The sequence below is a fragment of the Octodon degus genome, unplaced genomic scaffold (assembly GCF_000260255.1).
Source record: "Octodon degus isolate 3935 unplaced genomic scaffold, OctDeg1.0 scaffold00141, whole genome shotgun sequence".
Lineage (NCBI taxonomy): Eukaryota > Metazoa > Chordata > Mammalia > Rodentia > Octodontidae > Octodon > Octodon degus.
Window position 1 is genome coordinate 3519024 of NW_004524717.1, and position 13697 is coordinate 3532720.

The 13697-nt window shown below is 46.3% G+C and overlaps 1 protein-coding gene across 2 annotated transcripts in view; it reads left to right on the forward strand.

Moving 5' to 3' along the window:
- The window catches only part of Jcad (junctional cadherin 5 associated), a 41874-nt gene that overhangs the window by 18069 nt on the left and 10108 nt on the right, over positions 1-13697 (forward strand). For both annotated transcript variants that reach the window (XM_023701813.1, XM_023701814.1), the window contains exon 3: positions 7659-11425. In XM_023701813.1, coding sequence (XP_023557581.1) covers positions 7659-11425 — 3767 coding nt within the window. The remainder of the gene's footprint in view (positions 1-7658; positions 11426-13697) is intronic.

A 13697-nucleotide genomic window follows, 5' to 3' on the forward strand; every position in this document is an offset into this window, starting at 1 on the left:
TTATACTTCTGGTCCTGCTCCCTGTAGATATGAAGAGAAGCCAGAAGCTACTGGGTGATCCAATAGCCCTTGCAGGTGCCCTGGCCTGGCTGCTCTGTGGACCTGGAACAGCCTTTGGGGGTTGGCAGCAGGTTCACAGGGCTCCTGGGCCTGCTACAGACATCTTATTCCACTTCTGTCTATCTGGGTGCTTTCTTCCTAAAGGCAGGAAACAGGTCAGGAGATGAATAGTAACCTGCATTGAATGGAGGTGCAGCTACCAAGCATGTGGATGCAATGGCCACATCTGCGAAGGGAAATAATGTCTGCCTCTACTTATGTTGTGAGAATTCACCTGTGTAGCTCAGGTGGGGAACTGTTTCCCTTGTGGAGAGGAGACACTTGTAGGTAGTTTCTGCATGGGTTCAGTGATACCCCTCTGGCATGAGCAACCTGTTGACCAATTATTGGCATCTTGGTGTGGGTAGAAATGCTGACATCTGTGCTTGTGTGGAGGCTGCTTCTGTAATACAAAGGACTCCATGGTGTCATGGTACCTTCAAATTTACAGTCATCATCAGTGTATCTGTGCAATTTCAATCAGTTGAACAAATAGTAGCCTCACTTTTCTGACTAACCTCAGCGTGAGGTGGGCATCTGTGAAGCAGGCCTTCCTCTCTGAGAAAGAAACCTGTGGGAAGAGGGTTGCACAGAGATGCTGCAATGTGTAGGTAGAGACCCAGCTCTTCCTATCAGAGCAACTTGGCACACAGTTGGGGCCCACACTGGGTGGCACCTGCCTGGTTCCATAAGATTGCTTTTCTTCCCCTTCTACACAGATCTAAGTCTCTTCTTCCAGTTGTGTTCCTACCCCTCCCTCCTGCTTCTCTCTTCCTCTTTTTGCATAGATTTGTCTGGTCCATGGGAATGAAAATTAACTCCACAAGTGCCCCCTTCAGGGCTGGGGTGCAGCTCAGTGGTGGAATGCTTGGCTTGCTTAGCATGCCAGAGGCTCTCTGAGTTTGATTCCCCAACACTGAATAAAAACCAACACAAAAGAGAAAGACATAAAGAAAAGAGAAAATGAAAGAAATAAGGTGAGAGAGTAAGAAAGGGAGGAAAAAAAGGAAAGAGGAAGGGAGGAAGGGAGGAGGGAAGTAAGAAAAGTCCCACTTCAGTGAGTGTTGCTTTCCTTCCCTGACTTGGTTATATACATTGAAAAGAATGAAAAATTTTTAAAGGTTTAATCTCCTATATTCAAAATACTTGGAGCCAACAAATGTTAGGGTTCATTTTTTTGGAGGGGGTGTTCCCTCCAAAAATACTGGCAGTTTAAATACCTTTAATCCCCAAACTCCAGACTTCTCTCAGTTTCAGACTTTAAGGCATTTTGGATTTTCAGATTAAGGATACTCAACCTATTTTACTAGAATACTACCTCAGTTTCTGTTTTTAAGATGTCCCAGTCTTTTCATATCTGCCCCTGCCATGAGTTGCTAATTCCAAAGAACACAGTAAACACAAGCAGGGCCTCATGAGTGATCTGTGACTGCCTTGCATGTAAAATCTGTGGATTTTCTAGCTAAAATTGTTTGTGGATTTGTGGATTTTCTAGTAAAAATTCTGCCTGTGCAACCTATAATTCATCCTCCAATCAAAGAGTGAGGTTCCTACATTATGTTTTCTGAGCAGCTTTATCTTTTCTGACTGATCTTCAATTTATGCTAACCTCTCTACTTCAGTATTAATCTTCTCCTGACCTTCTGTTTCCCCTTTCCAAAATTAGCCTACTTGCTGCCGTGGGTCAGAAGGTTATCTGCTTGGTATGGCCTGCTGAGTATCTCATGGCAGGCTGAGGGTACAATTGAAGGCTTCCTGCCAGAGGAGCTGCCTGAACACTTTCTGTAGGTAAAGATGACTGACCCCTCACTGAAGCTTGTAAGCACCTAACCCGATAGCCAGTAAATATGAGTCACTAAATAGATCCCCAATCTCCTTCTACCATGTCATTCTTGAAAAGAAAGCTTTTTCCAGGAGGAGCATGTGTTGCCTACTACATTCTGTGCAGTTGGATCAAAGCACCTGATCTCTGGGAGTAGTTGGCCCTTGAAAGAACAAGCCAAGTCTCAGGGCTGAGCCCTGTCCAGAATGTGCCGTCAGAGTTTGAAGGTGATCTCAAGTAGCAGAAGGCACTTGTTAGACTGCAGGTGTGGGGGCCAGGGTGAAGATATTACATCACGATGGACAAGACTTTTAACAGGGACTCCTCACCTCCCACACTGACTGCTCCTTGGGCACTGCCCATGAGAGGCCAGGCCTAGGATTGTGTCCCTGGAGGAAGGAGGGGTAACCACATTCCCACAGCACCCCCAGGACAGGCAAACAGCACTTCAGTTTCATGCCCCTTGTTCCCCCCAGCTACCTGGTACAGTTCTAGGCTGTTGTGCCAGATGGTCACAAGGTGGTGTGGCCAATAGAACACTGGAATCTACTAAGAAGATAATCGTATTAGAGCCTGGGAAACAGTGGTTACGTCAGCTCACGCTGTCATTCATTCTGAGTACCAGAATTTTACTTTTTATAAGGAGACTGAGGATGTGGCTCATTGGAGGAGCACTTACCTAGTGCACACAGGCACCTGGGCATGAGCCCTGGTGCTGTAAAAACTAAAATAGATAAAAGAAGAACTGTTTTCTGTTGTGGATGAAAAAGAGTCATGTGATCTAATAAACTTCTGTTGTTAGTTAGCTAACAATTTTCCCTTTAGTTAGCTCTTCCATGCTCAGCAAATGGGTTTGCTATTTTTCCTTTAGACAAGTTGTTTTTCACATGTGCATATTTCACATACAGTATTTTGCAGGCTTTGTTTTTGATCAGTTATTTTCAACCTCATTGCTCCTCTCTGTGGGAAAGTGTGGCACCGTTAGCAAGTCTAATCTGTGCCTTGTCCCTGTCCCTTTCTCCACTGAGTTCTGTATGAAGACCCCGCCTTTCCCTCAAACTTGTCAACAGCTTAACTGGGCTCTCACATTCCACTTGGCTGCTTTATATTTTTCCCATCCTGGACCAGAGTGTTCAGCATGTTTATGAAAAGAGCCCCATTGTTCACTTTTTTCTAGATGTAAATAATTAGTTTCATTTTTTAAAAAGAAAAATTTGATCTCATCTTTACTTTTTTCTCAGCAGTATTAGAAAACATGTTCTCCTCTTTGAAGCTGTAGGAGTAAGTTAGCATATATTTTGTATTGCAAGGGCGCCCTGCTGTAAAGCTAATAGAGTACACAAGTGAGATACCCTGCCCAAGGGAGGGATTTACCAGAACTTCCTACCTGTGGGGTCACACATACTGGGAGAGCATGCCTCAGGCTAAGTTCAAAAATAGATGTTTGTTAAATGCTTTATAGTGGTGTATGGATTGTATTTTATAAGAGTATTTAAAATTCCCCAGTAACCTGTGTTTCCTTAAATTGGGATTTTGATGTATTGTGCAGCAAGGGAAAAGTTTCACCCATAATGCTCAGCCATTTTGATTAGTTTTGGCCAAGTTAAGTTAGAGCTTTTTTGTGTGTAGAAGAAAGCTGACCCCATTATATCTGCAGGAAAGTCACTGTTTATATTCTTGTCCTCTTTATGTCATTTTTTATCTGTCTTCTCATCATGCTCAGGGCATGCACACACACAAACAGATCTTAGGATTCCAGGCTCCCCTCTAAGCACATGGTCAGTGTGGTACCACAGTGATCACTGAAAACACGAGCTGCGCCCCAGTGCTGCTTCTCCAGGAAGCCCTCCATGCTAGAAAACAGCTGTGGTTCAACAACAAGAATGACACTAACTGAGGTCTGCAGGGTAGGGGGCTGCTCCCCATTGGCTCAAGAACAGAAATAAGTGTTGGCCACATCTTCCCTCATGATTTACTGTATTTTCCTCTTTACTAGTTCCGTCTCTGACAGTCGCAGTGCTTAAGTTAGAGTTTTTAAATCTTGTCTGAAAGTCTGATGCTTTCTAGCCAAGTAGATACTGAAGGATTTTTAAAGCTTCATTTCATTTTCTCGTGTTGTGGGTAGCGTGCAGGAGTCCCTAAAGGAAGGGATGGCAGCTTCCAGAACTGAAGGCTGGCACAGCTGGGTGGGTGCGTGTGCATGGGGGCTAGAAGTAGTGGCTTCCCAAATGATGAGTCTTTGTAGAACCTGACCCTGGAGGTGTTCTAATTAGCCTTGGAAACCCAAAGTACCCCACAGCATGATTTTGATACTAACAAGAGCAACAAGGAAATTGTGGCCTCCTCTCATGCCTAGGCTTGACAGCCTGCACTGCGTGCATGTACTATATGCAGAAACATCTGGGCCATTCAGTGGCACTTGCCTTGCCTCAAAATGGTTCAAGATATTTTCTGCCCATAACTATGCTATGCTGTAGGTGCCTGTTTTATCATTTATTTAGGGTATATCCTTATCTTCTAAAGCAAAGAATTCCAAAATGAGAATACTAATATTAAAGGGGCTGAGGAGGTGGCTCCATGGTAGAGCACACGCCCAGCATTATGAGGGTCTGGGTTCCACTCCCGGTAATACAAAAAAAGAGGAGGAGTAATAACATAACTTTTCAAGAGGGGCTCCTTGCAGATGTGTGGGAATGGTGCCCCTCAGCCAGTTCTCACCCAGGCTGTCATGTCCCATTGTGTACGACCAGTGGCTGTGGAGCATCTTGCCACCTCAGAGTCTGCACTTCACCTTCCCACTAGCTGAAAAGTGGCCTGCATCATAGAAGTTACTTGAAAGTCCAAAATGTGGGAGAGTGACTATTAAGCACGTGAAAAAAAATGACCTTACCAATAATTAAAGAAATTCAAATTAAAATAGTGAACAGTTATTTTCATTCACCTAATAAGAAAAAATTAATTATAATAAGTAGGAATAAAAACATTCAGCAAGACCAGCCATGCTCTGCATGACAGATGGAACAATAAATTAGAACACTTCTTCTGAGGTCAACTTATTAACAGACACCGTGATCTATTCATCCTTGTCCTAAGGGTTGTATAAATAGGAGAACCCTAATTTACCCTAAATAAATCTGCATTAAGTTGTTTCTCAGAGTCTGTTGGAATGGATTTATGTAAATGGCCCACACTGACACAAAAGTTACATAAGCTACATATGTGTTTGTATGCACATATAAGCATATATTTTTATATGTGCACATTCATACACATATGTATGATGGGGTGCTATTTATTGTGAAAAGTCAAGCCCTTGAGGAAGCACTGAAGACATGAAAATGTACTGGCTATGTTCAGTCTTCTCAGAATTCTGTCCTAGCTTCTTACAAATTATAACTTTGGAAAGTAGATTAATCTGTCTATGCCCCAGCTTCCTTTCTTTTCTTATCAAAGGGGCAAGTTTAAATGAAATAACTCCTGACTTGCTTAGCATTCTATCTGGCGTTGGCAGAAGTGACCGAGAGGTGTTGGCATCCTCCTCTGTAAAATGGACCGATGGTCATTCTTATGTGAGAGTATTGCTGTTATATCCAAAGTATGGAGCTGGACAGAGGCCCTAAGTGTGGATCTGGCACACAGCACCCAACATCTGAGTGTCAGCTGTCACTCAGACAGGTGTTGGGACACAGATGCCTGGGAGAGTACGAAGGCACTTGGAAGATCATACACACATACACATACACACACCACACACCCCAGAACATACATGTTGAAGTGACTAACTCTGAGTAGGGAGTGTACCAGTAGTTTTTGCCTTTGGTACTATCCTGTATTCTTTATTTTTTTATTTTTATTTATGAGAGAGAGAGAGAGAGAGAGAGAGAGAGAGAGAGAGAGAGAGAGAGAGAGAGGTGTGTGTGTGTGGCCAGCTCAGCCCACCAGGGGGCGGGGCTGGCTGGCATGTGGTGCTGGGGGATTGAACCGCGGTCCCTGATGCCTTGCCAAGCTTGTTCTAAGTAGGTGCCTTAGACCACTGAGCCATCTCTCCAGCCCCTATCCTGTATTCTTTAAACATTTGTTTTCAACAGTGAATATATTTGACTTTAATAATTCGCAGAAGCAATGATTTTAGAGTTGAAGCATACTTCTCAGCCTGTGCTTAAACAGTTGAGTCTCCTGAGCTTGCCCCAGTCGTAGATTTCTGCGTCCTAGTCCTGGAGTCTGGCCGTGTGCAGGTGGTGTCTCCATTCATGCAGTGTGGTGCTGCTGTTCAGATACTCCCTTCACATGCACTAGAACAGTGATCCTAACCCCTGGTGTATGCTAGCATCACCTGGGGAGGTTTCAGAATATGCCTGCATGGGGCCTTCTAGACCAGTCAAACCCAAATCCCTGGGAGTGGTCCCTGGTGTCCACATTTTTTAAGGGCTGACAGCAATATTCTGGATAGGGCAAGTAGTGTACATCAGCCTGCTTCATAGGGCCTTTCCTGCCTCCCATGAGCGGAGGCCCTTCCTCTGGCCAGTCTCAGGGCTAGTCCTAACAGTATTTCCTAGCCATCTAGGAGAATCCCGGAGAGCTTGTTAAAAATGCAGATCTTAGGGCCAGATGCAGAGCTCACAGGGAGAGACTGGATACTGCATATATAGTCATGTGTTGCACTTCTGGGAGACACATCAGTAGGTGATTTTGACATAGATGGCATACTTGATAAATGAACTTGAAACTGAATATAGAAAGTGTGAGGCACTGCCCGTATGGTGCAGTGTGCTCTCTCACAATCAGTCTGTTTGACATGAATACAAGACATATGATAAAAGTGGTGTAGTACATACATAAATGCATGACACAGTCACTGATGACCATGTCCAGTATGATGTCTACATAGTCACACGTGGTACAAGACCAGCTTGAAAGTAGGTATGTTTTCATCTATCTCACCACAAGTAGCAAGTTACATCATGATGTTCCGATAGCTATGAGGTCAGTAAGTGTTAGAGATTTTCCAGCTCCATTATAATCTGAAGGGACCATTGGCAGACATGTAGTCTGAAGTGTAATTATGTGGGATATGTCTCACTGGGAACACCTGGGGAAAGCTGAGGGATTTTCATGTCCAGAATTCTACCCTAACACACCCAGGGTATAATCTGGACCACTGGGATTTCTTAAGGCTCTGCAGGTTTGGGTGTGGTTAATAGCCATCCACAAAGTCCCAGGGCCAGGAACATCCCTTGATGGAAACCTGTCAAAGGTGTGACATATGGAGCCCTGTCCAGTCACAGTGCATCACGGACTCAGTGTTGCACTTGTCATTCTTCATCTTGGGAACCTTTTGCTGATGCTGATGCTCACAGAAGTTTAGGATCACTGATGTTAAAGGTAGTTCCCAGTAGGTCAGACTGAGCCATGCGTGTACTGCCAGTGGTCCAGGAGCACTCTGTGAATACTCTTAAACCCTTGGGTGTTTTAAGGCTGTAAGGACCTTGCAGTAGAGTACAACCAGCATCCCTGGCGAGCATATGGGCAGCCTGGCTCTGCCATTCCAGAGCCCTTGCTGGCAAAACATGTGGCTGTTTTCCAGCCATAGTGCATTTGTTTTCCTTAAGTTGGCAAGTAGTGTGGGAACCAATTTTTCAGAGGTGCTGATCTAAGTTTGACCTGAAAGACCAGTCACAGCAGCAAGAAGGACACATTTCTTCTGTGAATCACATCTATGCCTCTTTTTGTTTTGCAGATTTTATAATCAACCTGCCTTAGTATGGTCCGCTCAGTCCCAGATCAGTAATGACCAGGCCTGTTGGAGAAGAGGTCAGAAGACCAGCAGCTTGCTGGGCCCACGGGATCGGGATGACCTGGAGGTCAGAGGAATGGCCCAACCCCACAGTCAGCCCATGCACGTGAGAGAGGGTCCGTGGGATGTTGGAGGAAGGACAGAGCATGTGATGAAGAAAGCAGTTTGGGAAGACAAGTCAAGGATGGCAGGTCCTGCCAAGTGGCAGAATGTAAGCCTCGAAAGCTGGAACCAGCCAAGGAAGTTGGGGAGGCATATGTCTGATGGTGGTGGGGAGAAACTGTTTCAGGATCTGTATCCGTTCACTCAAGGAGAACATGCACTGACTTCTCAGAACAAAAAGAAATCCCAGTCCTTACCTCGAGTTCTTTCTCCTGAGAGCCTGAGTTATATGGAAATTCCCATTCCACTAAGTGATGGACACTTACCAGGCATTCCCAAAGTGCCCTCATATCCTCCCAATTGTGCGCCTCATTCAGAATCAACCAAAAACTCTGAAAAGGCTGGTTCCTCAGCCCCCTTCCCCCGGCCTAAGTTTGGGAGACCCCTCAAGCCTCTGTACAGCTCACACGCACAGCCCAGGGGCAGGGAATGGGGCAACCTTCAGGATGGCCAGCAGATGGACCTGCAGGGTTCCTGCTTGGCCAGAACCAGCAACCCTAGGCATGAGCCCAGTGTGCCCGACTGTGGCTTGGAGCCCCCAGTTTATGTGCCTCCACCTTCATACAGATCACCCCCCCAGCACATCCCAAATCCATACCTGGAAGACCCGGTGCCCAGACATGTGAGTGATGGCCATGGCCCACAGTACCAGCCCACTGAAAAGCCTGGGGCCAGTAGTCCACTTCCTCCTAGCTTCCCCAGAACTGGGAACGAATATGGTGCAAGCCCAGGCTCTCCACCAACTTTCCCTCCACATCCTCATCCTGTCACTGCCTATGAAGGCTCTGTTCAGTACATTCCCTTTGATGATCCACGGATCCGCCACATCAAACTAGCTCAGCCTCTGGGTTTCTATGAAGAAGTGAAGCCTGATGATAGTTATTATGATGCTTGTCCTGCGCCTGCCCCGGAGCCAGCTCAGGAGAAAAGGCACCATGATGGTGCCACACTGAATGCTCAGAGCCTGACACCCCCACTGGGGACTGAGAGGGGACCAGCCTTTGTCGACCCTGGCCCACCGTGGCTCTGGGGCCAGCTCCTGAGGGATGGAGAACATGCAGGCTTTCCTGACCAAAGAGAACACTGTGTTGCGAGAGGCCAGCAGGCCCCAGGGGAAGGCAGCCAGCATGGCCATGCAGGGGGCCACGTTTCCTCCCCAGACGCACAAGGCAGTGAGAGGACCTACGAAACCCAGACCAAGCTTAGAATGTTTGAAACTGGGATACAGACCAAGAAAAGTTCAAAGAAAAAAACAAATGAAACTATATTTTGTTTGGTTTCCATCCCAGTTAAATCAGAATCCCATCTGCCAGAGATAGATACGAACAACAATGACTTGAAACAGAGTGCTGATAAAAAGCCAGGGACTGATAAGAGCCTAGCCTTGCAAGAACAAAGTCTACTGAGCATGTCTTCCACTGACCTGGAGTTGCAAGCACTCACAAGAAGCATGGCTGGAAAAACAGAGTTCCCAAAGCAAGATCTGGGGGAACCAGAAGGAGACAAACAAACAGATGACCTCAGATTCATCCACCTTGCAAAACACAGAGAGCTCAAGTTCTCTGGCTCGTGGCCAGGACACCAGTACCGGGACCAGCAAACACAAACCAGCTTCCCTGAAGAATCTAAAAGTTCACAGCTCCTCCCTGCTTCAACACCGGGCGAGTTGAGTAGCACAGCCCCAACCCCAAAATGTTTAGACCCCACTGACACTCACATGCATGTGCCATTCCAGCCCAGTGACCAAAAACAGAAGACATATGCTCCTAACCTAAAAGGCCAGGTTTCCCTCAGCCCATCCAGCAACAGTGCTTTTTCAAGGACTTCCCTATCCACCAGTCAGGCACCTGTGCCAAAAGCTGGCCAGAGTCAGCCCTGCCTGGATGTCCATGGACAGGAAGCCAGCCCTGTCCTCAAACCAGAGGTGGTGAAGGGGGAGCCCACAGCAGGCCCCTGCAACAGTAAGCAACTGTTTGGTCAGTTTCTTCTGAAACCAGTTAGCCGGCGCCCCTGGGATCTGATCAGTCAGCTAGAGAGCTTTAATAAGGAGCTTCAGGAAGAGGAAGACAGCCCTGATGGTAGCAGTGGCAGCAGCAGTGAGGAAAATGAGATAGAACGACAGGAAGACTGTGTTGGTTCTAGGCCAAGGAACTGGGGCTTCTGTGAAGACAGCCAGGAAAAGAGAGTCAAGCTGCAGCCAAGGGAATTGGCGCTGGAAGACCCAGAATGCTGGTCAGGAAGAGTGGAAAGTGAGCCGGAGAGCTGGAGCGAGGCGCTGAAGGCTGGCCGCCTGCCTGCCCGTCCTCAGTCCCCCGGCTTCTCACAGGTGAAAGTTGGCACAGGTGACCCTTTTGAGTCAGCAGATGAAAATTTGGTGACAGAGAAGCGGAAGCAGGGGATTATAAATGGAATAGATGAGCTTGAAGTCAGCCCAGGTCCTGTGAGAAGGGTGATATCTTCAAGACCGAGTGACAGAATCCCCGTTGTCCCTTCCTGGCTGGCTGAACCAAGGGAGCCAGCAGCAAGTGAGAAACTCACTGATGCTTTAAGTTCTGCGCAGCTGAGCAGAGAGGTCCCTCTGGAGGTTGACAGTGCTGAGGAAAGGGATACAGGGGTCCTGCTAACCCTTACCAACAAAAGCCGAGGCCTCTCTGCACCAGACTTGAGGTCTGTTGGGCTCATGATGAGACCTGAACCGAGTGCCAGTGAGTTAGACAGGCCTCTGGGTGAAGGGAGTACAGTAGAAATCCCCCCAAGCGAGTCACTGCAGGCGAGGGCAGCAAGGATCCTGGGCATTGAGGTGGCTATGGAGTCCCTGCTGCCAGGTACCAGGACAGCAGGACCTAACCAGTCACCTGAGCCTGATGCAAGTGCCTGCAGCCTGGCTCCTCCCAGGGAAGAGCCCTTACCCAGCTCAGCAACGTCCTTCAGCCCCACAGCGACCACAGATTCCTTCTATGGCAGAAGGAAGTGTGGCTGGACCCAGAGCCCCCTCTTTGTCGGGGAAAGGGCTCCCCAGGTTTCTGAGCACTCAGTTATGGATGAGGTCCTCACCAGCCAAGACACTAGACCTGAGCCTCAGCTTGGCACCCTGGAGTCCAAGTCTTTGGAGCAAAAGCTTATGGGGCCAAAACCACCCTTCAGGTCCACATTGTTCCATGTTATAGAAAGGACCCCAAATGTGTCAGGTTTGGAAAAGAGGCTCAGAAGCCCTTCCAAAGTGATTGAAAGTTTGCAAGAGAAACTGACATCCCCCACAAGGAGGGCAGACCCTGGCCGCCTGATAAGAATGAAGGAGGTGAGCTCCGTATCACGGATGAGGAGCCTGAGCTTCCGAAACACAGAGTCCACAGAGGAGGCTGAGGAGCTGAAGGCCGAGAGGGGCCAGGCCTGGCAGCCCCAGGGCCCCACGCCCCTGAGCCGAGGGGACCAGGTGTGGAGAGTAGGGCACCCGCCTTCCATCTCCAAGGGCATCGTCACCTTTGAAGAAAATGGGCACGTGGTAGTCCAGAGCAAGAAGAGCAAGGGTCAAGACTTCTGGTGCCCAGGTGAGGAGTCAGGTGGAGGGCAGGTGTTTGGTGTTGATATAAGATGCTCAGATCTAACCCAGTCCAGGGCAGGCTGCTTGTGTCCATCTGCAGTTTTGCAAAAGAGAAAGTTGGCCCTGCAAATTGTTTCATCAAAAGATTCTTTGTTTTTAAAGGATTACACAGAAGCTTTCCTTAAAAATTAAGATCTTATCACATACTTTAAATGATTATGTCCTTATAGACAGCATGTAAACAACTATAAAGTTACCTAAAACAATAATGCAGTTGTTATAGTATGCTAGCATTGTTGCAGGTACTTTGATAAATCTCACTGAAGGCCACAGTATTTACACTGTTATTTTCTCCTCAGGTTTTAAGCATTCACCCAAAATAACTTCACTACTTTGTATTGATTTATTAAGAAAAATTATTCTGGGTTGACTTAATCAACTGTTGGCCCTATTCTGCTCTCTTAACATTTGTACCTTTTGCAATTCTTCGCTTTACTTGTTTTTCTGTTTTTCTGTCACACCATTCATGAAACTAAAAAGTTTAACAGACTGAATTAATAGCCCTTTCTCAGCATCTCACTCCAAAGCCACCCACTGTTTTAGTCCGTTTCTGTTACTATAATGGAATACTTGAGACTGGATGATTTTTAGAGAAAAAAAACCTTAATTTTGGCTTCCAGTTCTGAAGGCTAAGAAATTCAAAACCAGGAAGCCACATATAGTAAGGACTTTGTGCTGCTTTGTAACATGGTAGCAAAAACAGGTCAAGGAAGGGTGTGATGAAAAGTAGCTGCCGGGCAGGCTGGCTAGCAACAGCACACTCTGAAGATCCGCCACTCTCTGAGAACCACATTAATCCCTCCTCAAGAGCTCATCCCCTCTTACGGGCCTCATCACCTTTCCTTACTTTTTTCTGGGCTTATGCCCTTGGGCACTGTGCCAAGATGAGTTTTGATGGTGACAAACCATAGTCAAGTGACAGTGCATTCCCACTATGTTTCTTCACATCCCTTAAGTTTTTGTTGTTTTTGTTTTTTGTCTTTTTGAAACAGGGTCTTGCTCCATAGTCCAGACTGGCCTTGAGTTCACTTTGTAGCCCAGGATGGCCTTGAACTCTTGGCAATTTTCCTGTCTTGGGCCACCCATGTGCTGGGATTATCAGTGTGCACCACCGTGCTTGGCGTGTCCCGTTAGTTTTGATTGCTAAACCTCAGGGGAGGCTCTTGTAGGTCTCTGGGCTCTTTGTTCTCTTATCATTACATATTTCTGGAGCCTTCTCTGGTGAAATCACAAAGTAGGTTCCCAGTGACAGTGATTTTCCCCAAACTCAGTTCTGCCTGTTTGACTGTAACAGAAACAGGGCCAGAGAATTCTTGAAATCTCTGGACATTATCTTTAGAGACTGAAAATTAATAAATCCTTCATCTTATAAATGCCTACCAGTTGAGAAAAATATCCAGAAGTCCACATCACAAACTGCGAACCAGAAGTGACTTTGCATCCGGTAACCCAAGCCTTTGTAGAGTAAGGAAAAGCTGCACCTCCAGGCCAGGCTCTGCATCCTCTGAGACGCCCCACCAGCTGGTCCCACTCACTTCCACCCCTGCTTCTGTCTTCTGATTTGAAATCAAAGAATTTAGAGGTAGAAGTAAAGGGCAGTTGTTTCATCTAGAAGAAGCCTGACATTTTTATTAAGCAAAAATAGATGTACTTAGGAAACTTCGATTTTCCCACAAATGCACTGTTTTTTTTGAGGGCGTTCCCCAGTGGTGTTCTGGTCCTTGAGCAAAAGCAAAAGCCACTAGTGAACTGATCCATGTGTCATGATCCTTTTGGATCCTCAGACTTGACAGTTGGGTTTTTGCTGAGGAAGAGCGTATTAGGGATGTGGAATGTTTGCTGTTTTGGTGGAAAGGTATTTGATTGTGTACTTTTTAAGCTATTTGGATTGATTGATTGATTGATTTTAAATTGATGTACAATTTTACTTATACAGTATGATATTTTGACATTTAGTAGAGTTGTTAAATCCAGCTAATTAACAAATGTAGGTACATTTTTGTGGTCAGAATATTTCATAAATACATTTTTACATTTCCCAAGAAGAGTAATCATTAATGATAATGGGCATGCTGTATGACAGATGTGGTGAACTTATTCCTTCTACTTAACTATAATTTTGTATCCTTTAACCAGCATTTGCCCTTACCCTTTCCCAATTCCCCAGCCTCAAGGAATCACTTCGTCTCTTTAGTTCTGTGGAATCAATATCTATCTAT